We start from the raw sequence: 19,754 nt of genomic DNA, 5'->3' as shown, positions 1-19,754 counted from the left end.
TCAGGAAAGTTGAAGTCTTTACTATGTTGGCTCTCAATCAAACAGAGGTTTAAAGGGAAAACAGGGCTAGATGGGCCATTGTGTCTGCTTCAGGACCCTGACATGGAAACTGCATGTTTATTTTCTTTGAAATGAGGAAGCTATCTGTTCAATTAACAATTACTAATTCTACGAATTGACAGAAAAAACAGGAAGAGGGACATGATTTTGCAAGGATGCTTACGTATTATCTAACTGCCAGCTCGTGTTTTCAGATGAACTGATCTATACACAGCAGGTTGCACAACACATTTTAGGAACTGATCTATTGGTACACGTTGTATGTGAGATTTTGCTATTCAGTAATGACATTAAAGTCAATTTACCTGCAAGATGTTCAGTACATACATACATATATAAGAAAACAAGATCAACACTGATGATTAACAGAATGCAGTTTATTGACAAAAAAACATTCAAAATGGATTAATACTGTGGAAAAGTGGGGTCTATTCTCTGTGCCCAAGCCATGAGGCCCCCACTGATGTCTTTCACTGTGATTCTGTCCACTTCTGATCCACTCATCTTCTCTACAACCCGCACCGCCTTCTGAGAGATGTTACCCAGCTTACAGATCACATACACTGGAGGAATTGGCAGAAAGAACACACTGAGAGATTAGTTTGGTGACACCAGTAAATCTTAAAGACTCAATATGCGTCAGATTCAAAGTATTACTTAACTTCAATATACTTAGCATTAACTATGATGAAGGAACACACAGAAAGGCTGTAAGGTACAGAAAGCTGCACACAAGAGTTTGAATGACACAAATATTACACTAAGGGATATACTTAAAATCATTGATTGTGCCAATAATAAACAACCAAGGCTGTATTAAATGCTAAGCTAAAACGCCACAAAGCTAAATTTAGCTCTTTGATAAAGAAAGCTCAACACAGTGAATGCCCAGAACCTTACCGAAATAACATTTTGAATATTAATTTAGCTGAAGGAGGCCAGCTGCTCAGATTGACCACATTTGTTTTGGAAAAAGGGTCACCTAGCAACCCCATTACAATCTGTTACTAGCTATCCAAAATAAGTCTGCAGCCCAACTTTATGAGACCACACATTGGACTGTGAATATGCACAAGTGGCTCTACATGCCTGTTCATTTCGAACAACATGTACGGACCAGACCCTAAATGGTGTTTTGATATGTTACCTGGAGGCCGGCAGTCCCCTTCCATCTGCTGTTTCAACTGGCTGATTCTCTCCTGAAGTAATTGCATATGTTCACTCTTCCTCTCCTCTAAACTTGAGAGGGGAATGTCTGGCAACAATATAAGGAGCATAATTACACAGAAATGGGAAATAGTAGATTGATGTTGAGCCTCCATCACTGAAAGGATACTGAGAGAGAAAGGTAAGTGGCATATATCCACCTCCACAGGAGGGCGCACATCTAACAAGAGATGGGGCTCTGCATTGTCCATTATCGATTTATAATCCTGGAATGACATTAAAACTGGCCTTAACGCACAAATACTAATAACTCTTTAATTAGAGAGAGGCGTGGCTTTGTCTTTTGGGTAAAGACATTGATTCATATATATAGTTAAACAGGGAAACCTAAATTACTCTCAGCAAATGTTGAAATGTTGCTTGGATTTGGATTTATGCAGTAATATGAGTATTTTAACTGCTTTTCCTTAAATCACAGGAAACAAAACTGTTTTCTAAATAGAGACCCTTTGCACAATCTTAATTATAGCCCAATCAATCATGATCCCAATCTCTGTGCCTAATGACTCAGTGGGTTTGAAAGCACCAATTCTCCAGGAACAGATGCAATCCACTACCACTGCTCTCACTGCCAAATAGAACATGTTATTCTTTCCCACAGAAAATCTACAGGCACATTTTAAGTCATTTGCCATCCGGGGCTGGGTCAGCGCTGAGATGTAATCAGTTTATGAATGCCCATGAAAATTGTGAGCAATCTTACAATAAACAGCACTAAATACAGGGAGTCACGCAATGGCCAACTGTTCTGGACCATTGATTTCCTACCTGTACTGTGATCCTCTGGTCTTTGGAAAGAAGGTTGAGTTTGCGGCACTGAAACACATGATACCAAGCAATGAGAGGTTTTTCCTATGATTAGAGAATAATGACATGTATGGCAAAATCCATCTGATGTGAGAAACACTTCTTAATAATCACAAAAAGAAAACATTCCTGTGAAAATGTGAATGAACGCATAATACGGGGTACCCCAGCAGTTCTGACTCTTATGACAAACCTTATCAGTGGCAGCAGACCCACAGAACGCCTCATAATCCACTAGCTGGCTTACAGTGGGGTTCTCTCCACACACTGCACAGCCGGCCTGTTTGGGCCGCAATTTGATGGACCTAAATCTGATATCTTGGGCGTCAAACATCACCAGCTGTTGGCCGCAGGAAGCTGGCACACCGTGTCAAGAAAAAGGCTACTGTGTTGAAAAGTATCAACGCATTGCTTCATTCAGTAAATCGGCTGCCATGTCCCCCATTTGTGTATGAACACCATAGCAACATTCAGCAATTTTGATTGGAAAACAGTACGGCACTTCCCTGGCTGATGCATAAGAGCCAGGTGTCAGCATGGGTATCACAAAGCAAGACAGAGGGCAGGATAGGGGAAGTCTATTCTCTAATGTGAGTCTCAATATTAGCATGAGAATACTTTAACCACAACAGCTTTAAAAGAGTTCTCATGGGAATGGCAAATGAAGAGTCAGCAGAGTGCATATTTTATCAGACAGGCACAAAACACCCTTCCCATCACTAACTTTGCTACAGTGAAAGCATTTTCAGCAATTCTTTGTTGATTCATTAGATGACTCTGCAGAAAATTCTAATGTAAGCAACAAAATGTCCAAGGTACGTACTATATGTAATGTGGGAGTTTAGAATTGAAAACCAAAGGATACAGCCTTGTCCAGAGGCAATCTTGAGGACTTCCAAAGCTTGGAAGCAGCCCATTATCCCCGGAACTTAAAGAAAAGTGGAACATGTTACTAACAACTATTTGCACAACGTACTTTGTATAAAGTTAATGGCTCCCGGGTAAGTTAGGGGACGAGACTCACCCACTCCCAACACCCCTCCGTCAGAGCAGTTGGTCACAGTATCTGGTGGTGGGGGTACTGGGTACAGACATCTGTAGCAGGGGCCTCCACAGTAGTTAAATACTGTCAGCTACACACACACACACACACACACACACACACACACACACACACACACACACACACACACACACACACACACACACACACACACACACACACACACACACACACACACACACACACACACACACACACACACACACACACACACACACACACACACACACACACACACACAGCAAGAAGGCTTTAACACTGGTAAAGTAACATTGCACATCTAGAGGAGCTGATGGACTTCTGCCACATTGATGCACAAAAACCTTTCTACCTCACCTGTCCCTCCATTCTCAGTGCACTTGCTGACACCAGAGGCTTGCCACTGAGCACACAGGCGTCATTCACAAGATAACGAGTGGGGACGTTGTCTGAACAATCAGCCACAATGTCATATATGAGGTCAGCAAAGTCAAAGTGTCATCACAAATAGAGGTTGTATTATTGGTTAGTCACATGTACACTTTTCCTAACTGAATTCCTAAAACACTAGTCATGCAATATAAGCAATATAGGCCTGAAAAAGACATAGAATGGCATAAGAGCCAGAGCTTTCAGCTATCAGGCTCCTCTCCTGTGGAATCAGCTTCCGGGCTGGATTGGAGAGGCAGACACCGTCACCACATTTAAGAGTAAACTTAAAACTCTCCTCTTTGATAAAGGGTTAGGGTGTGATGAGTCGCAGCGTCCGCCTAACCCGAGATTCCTTTACCATATAATCAATAATATAATCAAAGTAGAGGGAGAAAGGCCAATACAGCCGGATCCGGTTGGGGAGAGTTCTAGCCCCAACTCTAACCGGGCTCCTCTCCTTAACCTGTCTCTCTTAATTATGCTGTAATGGTTTTAGACTGTCGAGGAACTACCTTCGACATACTGAACTACTCTCTCCTCTTTCTTTCCAAATGTTTGTTACTAACCTAGCTCTGGGGAGTTTATTCCCCAGAGTCTTTATGTTCTTTTTCACGCAGGATGTTTCCTTGGATTAGGGTGGCAGCAAAATCATGGTTGCAGCTATCACTGTGGTCCTGGCACACGTCCTGCTATGTCCTGCTACGTCCTGCTATGCTCTGCTGTGCCCTGTAACGCCCTGCAGTGCCCTGCTATGACATGAATTACATGAACTACTATTTCTAGTCACTGTTCCATTATCTTTATTGTGACTGTTATTGCCACTTCTCATTACACCCCCAACAGGCACCGTCAGATATTGCCCACCAAGAACCTGGGTCTGTCCGAGGTTTCTTCCTAAAAGAGAGTTTTTCCTCGCCAATGTTGCACTAAATGCTTGCTCTTGGGGGAATTACTAGAATTGTTGGGTAAATTATAGAGTGTGGTCTAGACCTACTCTATCTGTAAAGTGTCTTGAGATAACTCTTGTTATGAATTGATACTATAAATAGAATTTAATTAAATTGGCAGCTGTAAGATAGTTCCATGACAAAGAATAATTAGGTCTGTGTAACAGATGTAGGTTGCAGCAGGATACTGTTGAATGAGTTGCAAGGCGTTCTCCGACGAGAGCTGCAGGTGGTAAGGGATACACTCTACTGTTGAGTTCAACCTGGAGACATAAAATCACATTCAGAAATATCAATTAATTTACTAAGAAGTCTGGCTTTGGTCCTCCATATTAGCAGCTTTATTACAACCAGATTAGTATTTCTAACAAATGTCTTAAAACAAGCATTAGGGTAATATTGGTGGTTTGGTTAATCCAAGAACCAACCACAAATGGCAATATGTGAGTTTTGAATCTGACATGGGACCCTAATCCCATTATGGCTCCTGCTCTTCTCTTTCCCTCCTAATCTTTACTGTCTGTCCCAACTATAAAAATCATCTCAAGACCCTTGTATTTCAAGTTCTATTGTGCATGTGGTAAACTATCAGTAATGAACAATTAAAGTAAGAAGGTGTGTGTGTGTGTGTGTGTGTGTGTGTGTGTGTGACACACAGCATCAAAACAATGTACAAGATATTTGCTAGTAAGAGAAACGGCGCCCTCATGTGGTCATGGCTCTACATGTGTGTGTGAACAACAGTAGGCCCACTGTGAGGGAGAATGGCACCGAAAACAGCTTTCTCTAAAATAACATGTTTACACAATATTTGCAGACTCAGGAGAAATACACAACCAATTATAACCTGTGGTGAGACTGGAGAGCGCCAGCATGCATTACACTGCAACCAAATGGTCACAAAACACATGAAAGCACAGCACGTATCATGGTTAGACAACATTTACAAGTAATATCAAAAATAAATGCTTCTCTGTCTCAAGTCTGTCTGTGCATTTTTGGCACAAATGTATGTAGGATTACATTCCTCAAATACTCCAAACACTTTTGCTCTACTAGATAATATTGATATGGTGCTTTTCACCTATTATATACCACACACATAATTTCTCATCCAATGTCTGCAGGCGCGAATCGGTACCTTTTAATTGAATTGGCAGCCGACAGAGCCTTTGCTTGGTCCTGGTTCTCCTCCCCATGAAGCACCTGTCTGTGCAGGTTACTGAGCTCCACCTCGTCGTAGTCCAGCAAGCCCAGGCGCCCTGCAGAGACACAAAGTCAGTCAGAAAGGCTTTAGAAAAAATGTCAAACCTGGATAACATTGGTAAACTATGAAGATTAAACTCTAAAACCGGGGTACAAATTTAACAAAGAGTGGCTTTGTAAGACTTGACACTTTTTATTTGCCGATTCTTAACTCTAATTTTGTATCTGCTTTCTTTGTTTTTCTAATTTTCCCTAGTTTAACAGCCAAAACAATGTGGTTGAAACTTCACCTGAGGCAACCGGTAGTAAAATTTTGACTGAGAAGAAAAAAATGTTCATAAAATAAGTAAGTCTTAAATAAGAAGCCGTGAATACACTCTTGTCTCTTTACCTAAGCTTTCCCAGTGTACCTGATGTTAATCATTAAACAGGACTAAAATGGGTGGTGAGATATATTTCTTTTTGGAAATGGAAATTAATGGCTGCAAACCTCTTCCCCACAGGTACATTTATTTAGTTTACCAGCCACTGGGAGGTGAACCAGATTCCTAATTTTAGACCTTGCCTAAGGGAAAAAACAACACGTTGACAGCTCAAAAAATTACTCACATAAATACAGCAGATTTATTTCAAGGTTAATGATTTGATTTGTTTGGCACAAGGTCATGCTGAACATTAATCAACTTGATTACCTACCGATGCCTGCTGCTGCAAGATACTGTGCCAGGGGGCAGCCCAGTCCTCCACAGCCCACAATCAGCACTGAGGTCTTGGATAAGTTTAGCTGACCTGTGGGCAATCAAGATTAATTTTCTTGTGTTTAGTCATGCCATTAATCTCACTTGACAGAATGCTAAGTGTACTTTATATCAGAATATCAATGTCTGTACCCATCTGTACCTTGTACACCCAGCTCAGGCAGAAGGAGCTGTCTGCTGTACCGCATGATGTCCTCATTGCTTAGGGCTGTTTTGGCTTTCAGGGGGGTTAGGGGGGTCACTTTTTCATACAGCTCCAGTCCTGAGGCATGGCTCTTATATCACATCGGGGAGAAATTATTACACAAGATATAAGAAACAAGTTTAAGTTAAATATCGAGCCAAGTGGCATCACATCCCTCAACAACCTGCCTCTACAATATAATGAGCTACATCTGTTATACTGTAGTATGTGTATTTATATTCTATTCAGCATGTAAGATTAAATGAGTCAAGTCTGCATTGTCTCTTATTCATTTAAAATATCCATATTTATTTTGGAACTTTTAAAACTTTCTGTCTCCCTGAAGTTACATATTGATTTAGATTAGTTCAAAGACATTTGAATGTATAATTACAGCATGTACATGTTTTTTTGCATTTAATTATATAACTTGAATGTTAATGTGATATTCACAAGGATATTGTGTGATCAATCCGCGTAATTTAATAACTGGCCATAGTTGCCTCAAATGTACTGCATATAATCAGTTAATCAATTCTCTTTTCGAGCTCATTATTTGCCCAGCACATGCAAATGTGCACGTCCGGATGCTTCATGATGACTGACATCAGGAGCTACAACAATGCCTGCATGTACTGTATGTTCTGTGTTTGTTAGCTGTCTCTATTTTTATATTACAAGGTCTATGCTTTACTGAGCTTTAATGTTGAATTGTCCCTCAGATACACATCGACACACTTCGGGACAGTTATGTGTTTCACTTGCTAGCTAACGAGCTAAAGCTAGTTGACGGTCACGTGTCACGTCTCCAGGTACGTTAACGTTTAAGTTCACGTTAGCTGGCGTCAAAGGGGCTGTTAAAGTTAAGCAATGTTTCCTTGGATACAAAGATGAGTGCACCATTACAGCCAGCGTACACCATAAATACTAAACTGCAAGCTAACAAATGAGGCGAATAGATTATATATTTAAAAAAAAAAATTATATAGGAACAAAACAGAATGTAAAGTAATTTTAGTAACGTTAAGACTTTCGTACTTGTTCTAGTTGTTCCAGTTTATTCTTCAGAGCAGCGATCTCTCTCTCTTTCTCCTCGAGCTGTGCCTTCAAACAACGCGCCTCTTGTGCCATGGCTCCTAACGTACAGTAAAAGATATGTCAAAAATAAGCTACAAATCGTATGTAGCTACGGTGTAACCATAGACGGTGAAAGATGTAACTCAAAAACACGGTGCAAACTTCCGGGTTGAGCACGTGACAAAGAGACCACGTGGTAAGTGACGTGCGAAGCACCGATCTAATTTATTTTTCTTACTTTTACACAAAACAAGAAGTAGACAAATAGGCTATTTAATGCTGTTTACTCTTTGAAAAAGAAAACGTTTTGTACTCCACCATAATTTCAGTGTACTGCACAAATCTCTAAACAAAGCATTCCCATTTAAGTTCCAGCAAGAATGAGATCTTCATTTATAGGCTATCACTTATTTTATTTTTTGGGGGGGCGGGGGGGCTTTGTTTTTTTTTGTTAAATATAAAGCTCCCATTTACTGGTTGATCAGTAGTTATGAGATAATGAGTTCACTGGGTTAAGTCTTGGCATGTGTAGGTATGCAGTGCATGGGTGGTCTGCTGCTGAAACGAGCAATAATCAAAGGGATATATGGGGTCCGTGTGTCATATGTCATGTGGATGTGGATGAAGCGCGCGCGCGCGCGCCAACACACCCACACGCACGTGCACACGCACACACACAGCAGTGACGCTTTGTGGTTAGTTCGAGATTCGAGTCCTCCCTCCTGCTTTTCACATGATCTGTAAGCTTTCACAGAGGAGAGACAGGAATGTGGAGAGGAGCGACGACAACGATGGCTGAGCGAAGCCACAGTGCCTCCAAAATGCGTTTATTTTACACTGTGGCCATCTGGGTGACATTCATTCACTGTACCGATGGAATTCCCTGGACACAAAAAAAAGTAAGTCGAGTAATCGAGTAAGTTTTCATTATCAACACACTTCCAGGCAGTCTTGATTGTGCATTTAGATATTAAGAAACCGGTCTCTTAAAGTGAAACCTTTTTTATTATTATTTAACTGCAGCATCAAGTAGCTTACTTTTGACAAGGCTCAATGCTTGCTATTAACTCCAAATATTTGTATACGTTATTTTGTAACGTCAAAGCATCTGAACCCAATATATTGATTTGTTTTGTGAGAGAAATGTTTGATTTGTCTAAAAAATGATTCACTCCAATTGTGTATATGGTATTTCTATCTGTTCATTTGTTCCCTTTTAAAATGATAATATCCCAGTAGACTATTCATTATGAGAAAGGCAAAACTATAAGTGCCCCAAAACAGTTTGGATATGCATCTTATATGAAATGTAATATGTAATTCCTGATATTCCAGCAAGCCTCTGCACTGTTTTCCAGCGCTGTTGTGTAATTCTCCTGAGATGCACCTGGGTATGCTTGGCCATTCATGTCCCTTATTATGTACTTCGTCTCTTCTCCTCCTTGCCTAGTTGCTATGGCAGCACAGTCATCATCATTGATCCTCCAATTGCAGGTCTTGGTATTTATAGACCTTAATTGGAACCCCTTTTAACCCTCTCTGAATTTAATGAGCCCTAGCACTGTATATGACTGTATTCAATCTTTGTGGTCACATAATGATGCATTTTGCACTGTATGCCACACTGTAATTACATTCCGTGAGTCAGTACCGGCCCACTGCATAGCGTGAACAGGTTTTGTAAGTAAGTGTTCATGCTTCATTGCGATGAACAAGTAATGTTCCCTCCCCTATTGTCTGAGACAGTAAAGTGAAACTACAGGGGGAACATATGTCCTCTGTGGTTTTCTATAAAAATAGAGGAGACATACTGTACATAACATATCAAGTAACAATGTCAGAAATCTGCTGGTTTCAGCTTCTTAATTGAGATACTTTGCTGTTTATGTCATTGAAAGTTTAAATCTTTGGGTTTTGAACGGCTGCTCGCACAAAACAAGCTATTTGAAGACTTCACCTTGGGCTCTGGGCAGATGTGATGGACATGTTTCACTATTTACTGACATTTTTAAGACCAAATGATTGATAAAAAAAAAGAATTGATAATTAAAAGAATTGCCAGTATCAATTTGATAATCTCAATATATCATATTGCCACACCTCTACCCAGAGGGCCTATTACTGGAGAGGCTGGAGCAGTGCAAAACACACAAAACAGTCTGTGACTGTTCTTTGATATTCACCATCGTCTGTTTCCCTCCTGCTCTCTGTCCTTCCTCTCGGTTCAGTTTGTTACCAGGACAACCACTGAGCTCAGCAGGTGAACTTTGAGACCAAATGAAAAAGAGCCAAGGGATCGAAGAATCAATGTGTTTTTAAACCTATGGCTATAATTTAGCACACGGCATAAAACCTGAATCCTGATCCATATTGTGTTTCTTAAATTACACAATCTGGTTGATTTGCTTTTTTAAATAATGTCTATTTCCTAGACCAAGGGGGAGCATGATAACAAGCACCCTTTACATTTCTGCCTCTTTATTCTTTAGATTCCTGCTTTTCTAAAGAAGCCCTGTGTGTATTTTGACATTCAATCAGTGTCTAACCACACTCTTCAATTTTTTATGTTAACATAATGTGTGGCTTTTTTAGACATTGTTATAGGATGTGATATTACAGTAACTAACAGTGACCCAGTGAGTGGTTTCCAATAATATGAGTGTTATGACACAAAAATCAATTATTCTGTATGATGTGTCATCCACTTTGCTGCTCAATTGAAATGCATCATAGAAAAACTTCCATATTGCTGCACTAAGACGTTGTTGACGTTGCAGACACTGACTGAAAACATGAGTAAATATTGCTTAATAATGTGTTATGTTCCATACCCTGTTTGCAACACTGCATTGCTTAACAGTAGGGGCAGGAACCTCAGGGCACCTCACGATTTAATTCCGTTCCGATTCAGAGGCCAACGATTCAATTTTAAACCGATTATTGATGCATATCGATGCAACAATTTTTTTATATACATTTTCATGCGTGATTTAAAAAAACATACATATAAATCTCAGTTTGTTAGATTTTGACATATACATTATTTGTCACACACAAGTTTCGATGAAATGTTTTGTCTATTGAGGTTTTTACTTTGTAGTCATTCCATGCTTAAGCCTTAAACATGCTTGTGAAAGTCACCTTCTCTCACAGTAATCTTCCATTTCAGAGGCTCAGTCATTTAAAGGTGGAGAATTGGCTTTTTAGAACATGAAACATGAGGTGGTCAGATGTAATGTGATAAAGTAGATGAACGGCCTATATGTGTATGGCTAATTATTTAACGTATGTCTTATTAGATCATGTGTAAACATACAAAACACATTTTTATTTTCCTTTTGGCCATTTGTGTGCGTGTGTGTGTGTGTGTGTGGGGGGGGGGGGGGGGGGGGGGGGGGGGGGGGGGGGGCACTCTTGCCTACACTCTTAAGTTGTTGTCCATTATCCCATTATTAACTTATCAGAATTGAGCATTGAATTGTTCTAGAGAGAATTGCAATGCATCTAAGAACCGATTATTTTTCCCACCCCTACTTAACAGTAGACCACACATCACAACACTGATGTTAATAGCCATATTGCAGTAATCTATCTGAGCACCCTTTATTGCTTCCTACATGAACATATCAATTGAACCAAATGCTGTTTCTCATATATTTTGTACTATTTTGTTTGTTTCCTTTTGGCTCTGTTCAGCTCCATCACCGAGCTCTCACTCTAACACAAGATGAGATCAGTGCCGCCCTGTCTCACACTGACCTGGATCAGATGTGGCTGAGGGACCTGAGGCCGCTGCTGGTTACCAGGTACCCAGGCTCTCCAGGCAGCCAGGCCGTGCAGGAGGTGAATTTATTTACAGGATCATTGCTGCACCATTTTCAAATACAGAAACACTTGTATTTGACAATAAATGGAAAGAAAAATGTCACAATACAATTACTGTTGCTTCATGGAAAACACTATTTTATTGGCATTGTCATGGCAACTAAAGGCATCACCTATCACCTGAGCGTGAGTCTTCCTCCACCTCCTATGCCCCAAGATGTTGTCATAGTAGAAAATACAACCAATTCAAGAAGTTATCAGAAAAAATGTGTTTCATTCCAGGAACACTGGAAAGCAACATGTTATATTCCCACAGCCTTACATCAGCTAATAAGTAAGGTGGTGTTGAAGTGAGGTACGGACTGAATGCTTATTACCAACACGTAATCTTCGTGTGTGTTCACAGCATATCAAAACAACCCTTGGTTCCCTCGGAGCAGGCTGGGAGGTGACGGAGGATAAGTTTGCGTCAGAAACACCCTACGGCACCCTGCCCTTCACTAACCTAGTTGCCACCCTCAACTCGTCAGCCAATCGCCGCCTTGTCCTGGCCTGTCACTACGACTCCAAGTACTACCCACCACAATGGCACGGAAGGGAGTTCCTAGGCGCCACTGATTCTGCTGTTCCCTGTGCCATGATGTTGGAGCTGGCACGAGCCCTGGATGAAGAACTTAAAGCTCAGAAGGTGGTGGCCTAGCATGTGACCTAAAGCTGCGCCTGAAGTTAAAGGGCACACTATGCATTAGGCCATACATTAGGCTACTGGCCTATCTGTCTGTCTGTGATGTGTAGATGCCTCTAATCCCTGAGGTGTGCATTAGATCGGTGCATTGAATGATACTCAGGCCATTTTGAGGCTGTCTTTTAGTTTTTGTGGTTGTGTACTGACTTGTGTTGTGGTCATGAATCATAGGCAAGTCATAGAACAACAAGACTAATGTAATGGCAGTAAGCTTCAGGGAAAACAAGGCCAAACATATTGCAGACAGTTCCAGGAACTGGGTCAACATCTTTACATTTTTTGACTTCATGTCACTCAAACATGAGAAACAAGTGTTGGAGTGGAGGAAAGAAGAGGAAAGTAGGTAGTACTAACAACAACACCTATCAAGGCTTTAAGGCAAAATAGTCTTAGTTGAAGGATAAGGCTAGTGTTATCCATATTTTTGTCACTGTCAACTAATTCCACGAAAAGACCACTTATGTGTTAGTCTGTCTCTCAGTACTTAACAATTTTCAGTTTCAATAATTTTTAAAACTAATTTCCTGACACAACTGTGCAGCATAGTTTTTAGCATACATTACTTTAACTGGAGTAAGTAGTGCATTTATAGAGACTATTTTCCGCTGCAGATTAATACACATCCCTATGCAATTGACTTTAAAATAAACTACAGTGCTCATGGTAATGGTAATGAAGTAACATGTCAACCAATGCAACACTGTGGCTCATATATGAAGGAATATTCTAAATCAGTCTTCAGCTACACACAAAACACCTGTCAGTATGATCAATTTATTGTTAGTCTTTTCTTGTGATTTGTTCATGAAAAAATGTGTAGAATTTTGCCAGCCTTATCCCTTACGCATTTTCAGTGCTAAATATATGGAAAATTAGCTTATAGCTTCGTAGGTAAAAGTCTAAGGAAATTCTTTAAATTAAAATATTTTTTCATATTACGTATAATTTAGAGAGTGCCATGGACCTTTATGTATGAACTAACCTCTGCTCAAACACAACATCATTGGCAACAAAAACATTTTGAGTACAAAAGCGATAATTATTGGTGCTGTTTTTATGGGAAGTAACACATACTGTATTTGCCAACAACCATATTAAATTGCTCCACAAACGAGGGAAGCATAAGGAAAACACTTTGTATTCATGCAGCTTGCTCCTCTGGCCTTTCCCTGTTGCACAGTTGAGCTCAGACCCCAGTCTGTTGGGCGGGCGGTGACAGGGCCTGTGACAGGGAGAGATGTTTATCAGACTCAGCTGTCTGCCACGATGGTCACAGTGGGAATAGGAATCCCATTGAATACTAATAGATTAGATGCCATAGAGGTGGACACATAATCAATATCAAAGCTGATAAATGACATAGAAGAAATTGTAAACCGACCATCACAGAAGCTTATTTTTGGGAAGTCACAAAATTAAAAAGAAATATTTCACCTAAAAACTACCTGAGAAAACCTCAGGCAGGTGTATTGTCACTGTAACTTCAAAACCACTAGAGGGCAGCAAATCTCTAGGAATGCCTTGACTGTCTTTTTTTTTTTTTTTCTCTCCGATGTAGAGCTCCAATTCCGACCTGACTCTCCAGTTGCTCTTCTTTGATGGAGAGGAGGCTCTTTTCCAGTGGACGGGCACAGACTCCCTTTACGGCTCTCGCCACCTTGCCCAAAAGATGGAGAGCACCCCACACCCCGCCGGAGCCACAGACACCAACCAACTGCACGGCATAGTACGCCATAGTTCTCTACCCACACATTTTTTGCCTAACCCACCTGAGAGTAGCATAATCACTTAATCACACCCAAGATCATCCCATCTCAATACAATCTGATTAGCCCTGATCTCGTCTTACACGCACAGCCCACACATACCCCTCAACTAGGGAGGTGCGTGTCTTAAATAGTTTTGTGTTTTGAAGAAATCTCAAACCACAAAGCCACCCATTTTATCATTTGGGAGGCTTGGGTGTCTTGATATCAAACTGATTTTGTATACAGTCTATGTTAACAAGATGTCACATTATTTGGTATATAGTTCTGTATCCTAACCATGGAGAGATAGAGCAACTGGCTATCTACAAATGTCGACATTCCTGTGTGGATAGACAGAGATAAAGCAGACAGTATCTGCGTGCGTGCGCGTGCATGTCTGTGTGTGTGTCTGTATGATTATTAGGAATCAACCAATACTGTTTTTTCAAGGCTGATATTGATTATTAGTAGTTAATGAAAATCTTAAGAATTAAGATTTTGGAATTTTACAAACTCCAACAAAAAACTTTGTTTAATAGCTTTAAGCGATTATTTAATAAATTAGAAACTTTCAACATAATGCACGGTAAGAGATAGTCAGATAGTGTTGTAGGTCTGACTCAGTGGTGAGTGAAACCAAAGCAGAGGGACATACACAGAGCTGTGGCGGAGCCAAAGCAGCGCACTTTTAGAAGTAGGGATTCTTTTTTGGGGCATTTTCAGCCTTTATTTTTGACAGGACAGCTGAAGACATGAAAGGGGAGAGAGAGGGCGAATGACATGCAGCAATGGGCCGCAGGTCGGAGTCAAACCCTCTGTGTTGAGGAGTAAACCTCTATACATCTACCAACTGAGCTATCCAGGCACGCGAGTGAGCCCTTTTTAGTTGATTAACCTTATTGGTTATCAGGCAAATAACACCCTGATACGGATAATCGGCATAGGCCGATAATCGGTCTATCCATTGATTATTATTAGTTATTATTATAGAAACTAACTTGTAGATGGATTTTTAGACAGCTTCTCATGAGCATCACAAGCATTGTTTCTCTCCTTTCTCCCTGTTTCTTCCCCTCCAGGATCTGTTTGTGTTGATGGACCTGATCGGGGCTCCTAGCCCACGCTTCTGCAACCAGTTCCCCAGCACAACACACTGGCTCTCCCGGCTGCAGAGCATTGGTAAATAATCATAATAATCCCTGTAAACACTATGCGAATCTGTTTACTTTAGTGAGTGTGTGCCACAAACATGAGTCACTTTAATTCATTCGGTCATATTCAGTCAGTTCAGACAGTCATCATTGCCAATGTGGCAACTATGCTGACAGTCAAATTATTGCACATGGAAAAGAGAGAGTTCTCTGCGCTTCTGCAAACCACAACAATCCGGTGCAACTAGGGCAGGACAAAACAGTGTAGAGTAAACAAAGAATCTCCGGTGCAGCACAGGTGTCCACCGATTCGTTTTTTACTCTCAAATGATTGCTAATTTGTCACTTCTTTGCAAATTGTGTGCTGTTATGACTGCACTGTGGAGATTATATCCTAATTATATATATTTGTTTAGCTTTGCTAAATTGCTAATGGAGAATTATTAGAGAGAGAGAGAGATCAAAATACACAGACACAGTCCTGATGAAGCAAAACAGCAAATGATTGATTTATCAAACAATTAAGAAATTATATCTGTACAATGTTTGTTTTTTTCTTTAAACTGAACCAACAGATATTATTTTTCCGCTTTGTCCACCCTCTCCTCAGAAAGGCGTTTACACTCCATGAACCAGCTTGTGGATCATGACAACGTGCAATATTTCTGGCCCAATCAACCTGTTGGCCATGTACAAGATGATCATATACCATTCCTAAACAGAGGTAAACACAACAAGTGACACAACTAATGCAAAATATGATTACATACACTCACCGGCCACTTTATTAGGTACCCCATGCTAGTAACGGGTTGGACCCCCTTTTGCCTTCAGAACTGCCTCAATTCTTCGTGGCATAGATTCAACAAGGTGTGGAAGCATTCCTCAGGGAGTTTGGTCCATATTGACATGATGGCATCACACAGTTGCCGCAGATTTGTCGGCTGCACATCATGATGCGAATCTCCCGTTCCACCACATCCCAAAGATGCTCTATTGGATTGAGATCTGGTGACTGTGGAGGCCATTTGAGGACAGCGAACTACTTGTCATGTTCAAGAAACCAGTCTGTGATGATTCCAGCTTTATGACATGGCGCATTATCCTGCTGAAAGTAGCCATCAGAAGTTGGGTACATTAGGTCATAAAGGGAGGACATGGTCAGCAACAATACTCAGGTAGGCTGTGGCGTTGCAACGATGCTCAATTGGTACCAAGGGGCCCAAAGAGTGCCAAGAAGAAAAATTCCCCACACCATGACACACCACCCACCAGCCTGAACCGTTGATACAAGGCAGGATGGATCCATGCTTTCATGTTGTAGACGCCAATGACCCTACCATCCGACTGTCGCAGCAGAAATCGAGACTCATCCGACCAGGCAACGTTTTTCCAATCTTTATTGTCCAATTTCGATGAGCTTGTGCAAATTGTAGTCTCAGTTTCTGTTCTTAGCTGAAAGGAGGGGCACCCGATGGGTCTTCGCTGCTGTAGCCCATCGCCTCAAAGTTCGACGTACTGTGCGTTCCGAGATGCTCTTCTGCCCACCTGGTTGTAACGGGTGGTTATTGAGTCACTGTTGCCCTTCTATCAGCTCGAACCAGTCTGGCCATTCTCCTCTGACCTCTGGCATCAACAAGGCATTTCCGCCACAGAACTGCCGCTCACTGGATGTTTTTCTTTTTTCGGACCATTCTCTGTAAACCTAGAGATGGTTGTGCGTGAAATACCCAGTAGATTAGCAGTTTCTGAAATACTCAGACCAGCCCTTCTGGCACCAACAATCATGCCACGTTCAAAGTACTAAATCACCTTTCTTCCCCATACGTATGCTCGGTTTGAACTGCAGGAGATTCTCTCATGTCTACATGCCTAAATGCACTGAGTTGCCGCCATGTGATTGGCTGCTTAGAAACTTAAGTGTTAACGAGCAGTTGGACAGGTGTACCTAATAAAGTGGCCGGTGAGTGTATATTGTGTAGCTCTGTTGGGTGACCCTCATTCTGTGCCTCTCTGTCAGGTGTACCCATCCTCCACCTTATCCCCTCCCCCTTCCCGTCCGTGTGGCACACGTTTGATGACAACGAGCAGAACCTGGATCGCTCCACTATTCAGAACCTCAACAAGATCCTGCAGGTTTTTGTTCTGGAGTACCTCAACGCCAGACCCGCCCTCCCTGCAAACCCACAGAATGCCCCTTAAAAAATCCCAGCATACCAATTTGACAAGTTTCTTTTAAATGTTTCACTGTAGTAAAGATCTTCAGCTGTTATTTTATAGTCGGAAGGAATACACTGTATTTAATGCTGTTTAAACACATCAACAATATGTATTCATTGACTTTTTAATTGTGAGGTTGCACATCAGTCAGGTGCCAGCCCCACAAAACATTTTACATAACGAATATGTTTAATATGTTTGGAGATGCTTGATGTCATCTACATCAACATTTTTTTATTTTGCAATCTCTTTCTAAACATATTTGGGCTTTTGTACGTGAAATGTACTTTGTTCCCAAATGGGTTCATAAGAGACTTCAAGATTCTGAAGCTTCATCTTGCCTTTAGGTCTTAAGTCCCCAGCACACAGGCTCTGCTGTGTGTTTTTTACTACACTGCTCTCTTTATATCGGCTTCGAACCCTCCTTTCCACTGTGATGAGGGATCAATGCTAATGTCTAGGATCTGGTGCCTCAAAGAGAAGGAAAAAGCACGGCGCAGAGGTTAAAGAAAATAATTGTAAGCAGTTAAAATGCTATGACACCCTTTATTTTTCCACCATCATTTTCCTGGCAACATTGAAATACATGAATGCATTGCAAATCCAAAGTTGGTGATAATTTTATGAATTGCTATGTGGATATCCAAAATCTCTGACCTGTCATGTGTGATAAGTATATACAAAGGAGCAGAGAATAAAGCAACACACATGACATGTGTTTTAGCTACAGCCTAGTGACATATCCTCTCCTACGAAAATGTGTTCAGAGAAAGCCTGTCAGGGGCAGGAAGTGGGTTTAAATGTATTCTTTAGCCCTTCATATCCTGTCATCTTAGATAGTGAAGTGGATAACTTCCTGTGCTGATGTTTTGCCTGCCTTTGTTGAAATCACATTAGTAGCCCGATCTTACTGTAGATCCCAGAATAATATACAGTGCCAAAACTGGACTTCCTGTATTTTGAGGCTGAAATAAATGTTGATTTGGAATACAAGCGAAACCATACAGAGTTTGCTTATCTTTACGAGTCTTTGTTTTATGGTAAATACTGTGAATAAAGAAGTCGCTATGATGATCATAGTGGTTATCTAAGGTGACCTATTGTATGAGGAAATGTTAACTTTTTCTGTAATTCTAACGTAAAACAATAGCGTTGCTAATGCAGTTCTTCCAGCTTTCCATCTGGTGCTCAACTCTTTCTTTCTCTCTCAGCCTTATAAGCTTGGGCCCTCTCCTCTTCAACAGACCAAACACCCCTTCCATCCCTCCGCCTTACCTCCACAACAATCCCATGATTCACTTAATCCTATCAGGGAGGACCTCCCCTGAATTCCACACCACCCAGATCCCCTATAATCCAGCCCAAAAGAGAACTGAACGGGGATCTGACTCTACCGTTTGCTGCAGTCAGAAGTATTTGTGATGCCTGGCAACAATGTACACAAACATACTGTATATCTTTTCTTGAAGGAGATTAAAAAGAATAAGTGCTTCAAGGGCCATTAGTCACCTAAGACTGCAATGTGTTGGATAGTTTCCACACAACTCCAGAAATTTGAGAAAACTGTCTTCAAATACAGTGGTAAAGCTTTCGTGCCCTGCAGTGCTTTATAGAGATGCTTTTTTTTCTTTTTTTTCTTATAATGTGCTAATCACACTCATCCTCACTTCTTTTGTGTTTTCTATAAAAGCTTACCTCAGGCATTTTACCTGTCAGTAATCACCAAAATTACTCGGTTTTAACTACAGTGAATAAAATATTTTTAACTTTAACTATTCAAAATGTCTTGGCTTTGTCTAACCAGCAAGGAAACCATGCCTGCTGGAACAAAGACAAAGAGTTGTAGTTGTTTTATAGCTCTGTATTGGTGCTTCCAGTATTTTTTTGTTTGATTGCAAATTGATGCGTGCCTAGGTTTAATAACAGCCAAGCTTTAATCTGCTTCTGATTACAGTGCAGAGTATGCAACAGCTTCCAGCTGTACAGTAATGGAGTTGTAGAAAGAGCCGGGAATCACCCATGTGACGTGTATTTTAGAGTGTTAGAAAACAATAAACCAGGAAACAAGCCACAATTTTAAAACTACTAACTTTACAAATGGCACAAAAGGCACCAAACATGCTGGAGTTTTAACACTTTTATGAAATAAATATACATTAAAATCATCCTTCATTTTTCAACTGAAGAAAGTCCTTTTTTATTTTGATATTTCCTAATACTTGTTCTTATTTATCACCATATCAGCCTAGAGCAAGGACATAAGATGATGTTTGGCCCAATGTATACATTTCTACGTTTTAACACTGCAACAGTGTGATCTTAGAA

The 19,754-nt window shown here is 40.7% G+C and overlaps 2 protein-coding genes across 2 annotated transcripts; one reads left to right on the top strand and one right to left on the bottom strand.

Moving 5' to 3' along the window:
* Positions 1 to 416: 416 nt before the first annotated feature.
* Positions 417 to 7,923, bottom strand: mocs3 (molybdenum cofactor synthesis 3). Its single transcript, XM_032500531.1, has 13 exons — positions 7,702 to 7,923; positions 6,622 to 6,754; positions 6,418 to 6,510; positions 5,657 to 5,777; positions 4,704 to 4,778; positions 3,494 to 3,611; positions 3,119 to 3,227; positions 2,960 to 3,022; positions 2,288 to 2,451; positions 2,056 to 2,103; positions 1,397 to 1,493; positions 1,208 to 1,315; positions 417 to 623 (listed from the first exon to the last, which is right to left on the bottom strand). The coding sequence occupies exons 1-13, from the start codon at positions 7,792 to 7,794 to the stop codon at positions 466 to 468; spliced, it is 1,380 nt and encodes a 459-aa protein (XP_032356422.1). The 5' UTR covers positions 7,795 to 7,923; the 3' UTR covers positions 417 to 465.
* Positions 7,924 to 8,367: 444 nt separating this feature from the next.
* qpct (glutaminyl-peptide cyclotransferase) lies at positions 8,368 to 18,508 on the top strand. Its single transcript, XM_032500532.1, has 7 exons — positions 8,368 to 8,639; positions 11,437 to 11,583; positions 11,972 to 12,253; positions 13,869 to 14,036; positions 15,138 to 15,237; positions 15,820 to 15,933; positions 17,230 to 18,508. The coding sequence occupies exons 1-7, from the start codon at positions 8,508 to 8,510 to the stop codon at positions 17,409 to 17,411; spliced, it is 1,125 nt and encodes a 374-aa protein (XP_032356423.1). The 5' UTR covers positions 8,368 to 8,507; the 3' UTR covers positions 17,412 to 18,508.
* Positions 18,509 to 19,754: the final 1,246 nt, after the last annotated feature.

Source organism: Etheostoma spectabile, chromosome 20, assembly GCF_008692095.1.
Source record: "Etheostoma spectabile isolate EspeVRDwgs_2016 chromosome 20, UIUC_Espe_1.0, whole genome shotgun sequence".
Classification (NCBI taxonomy): domain Eukaryota; kingdom Metazoa; phylum Chordata; class Actinopteri; order Perciformes; family Percidae; genus Etheostoma; species Etheostoma spectabile.
The sequence above is the reverse complement of the archived record's forward strand: the minus strand, read 5'-3'. Positions and strand labels throughout refer to the sequence as shown.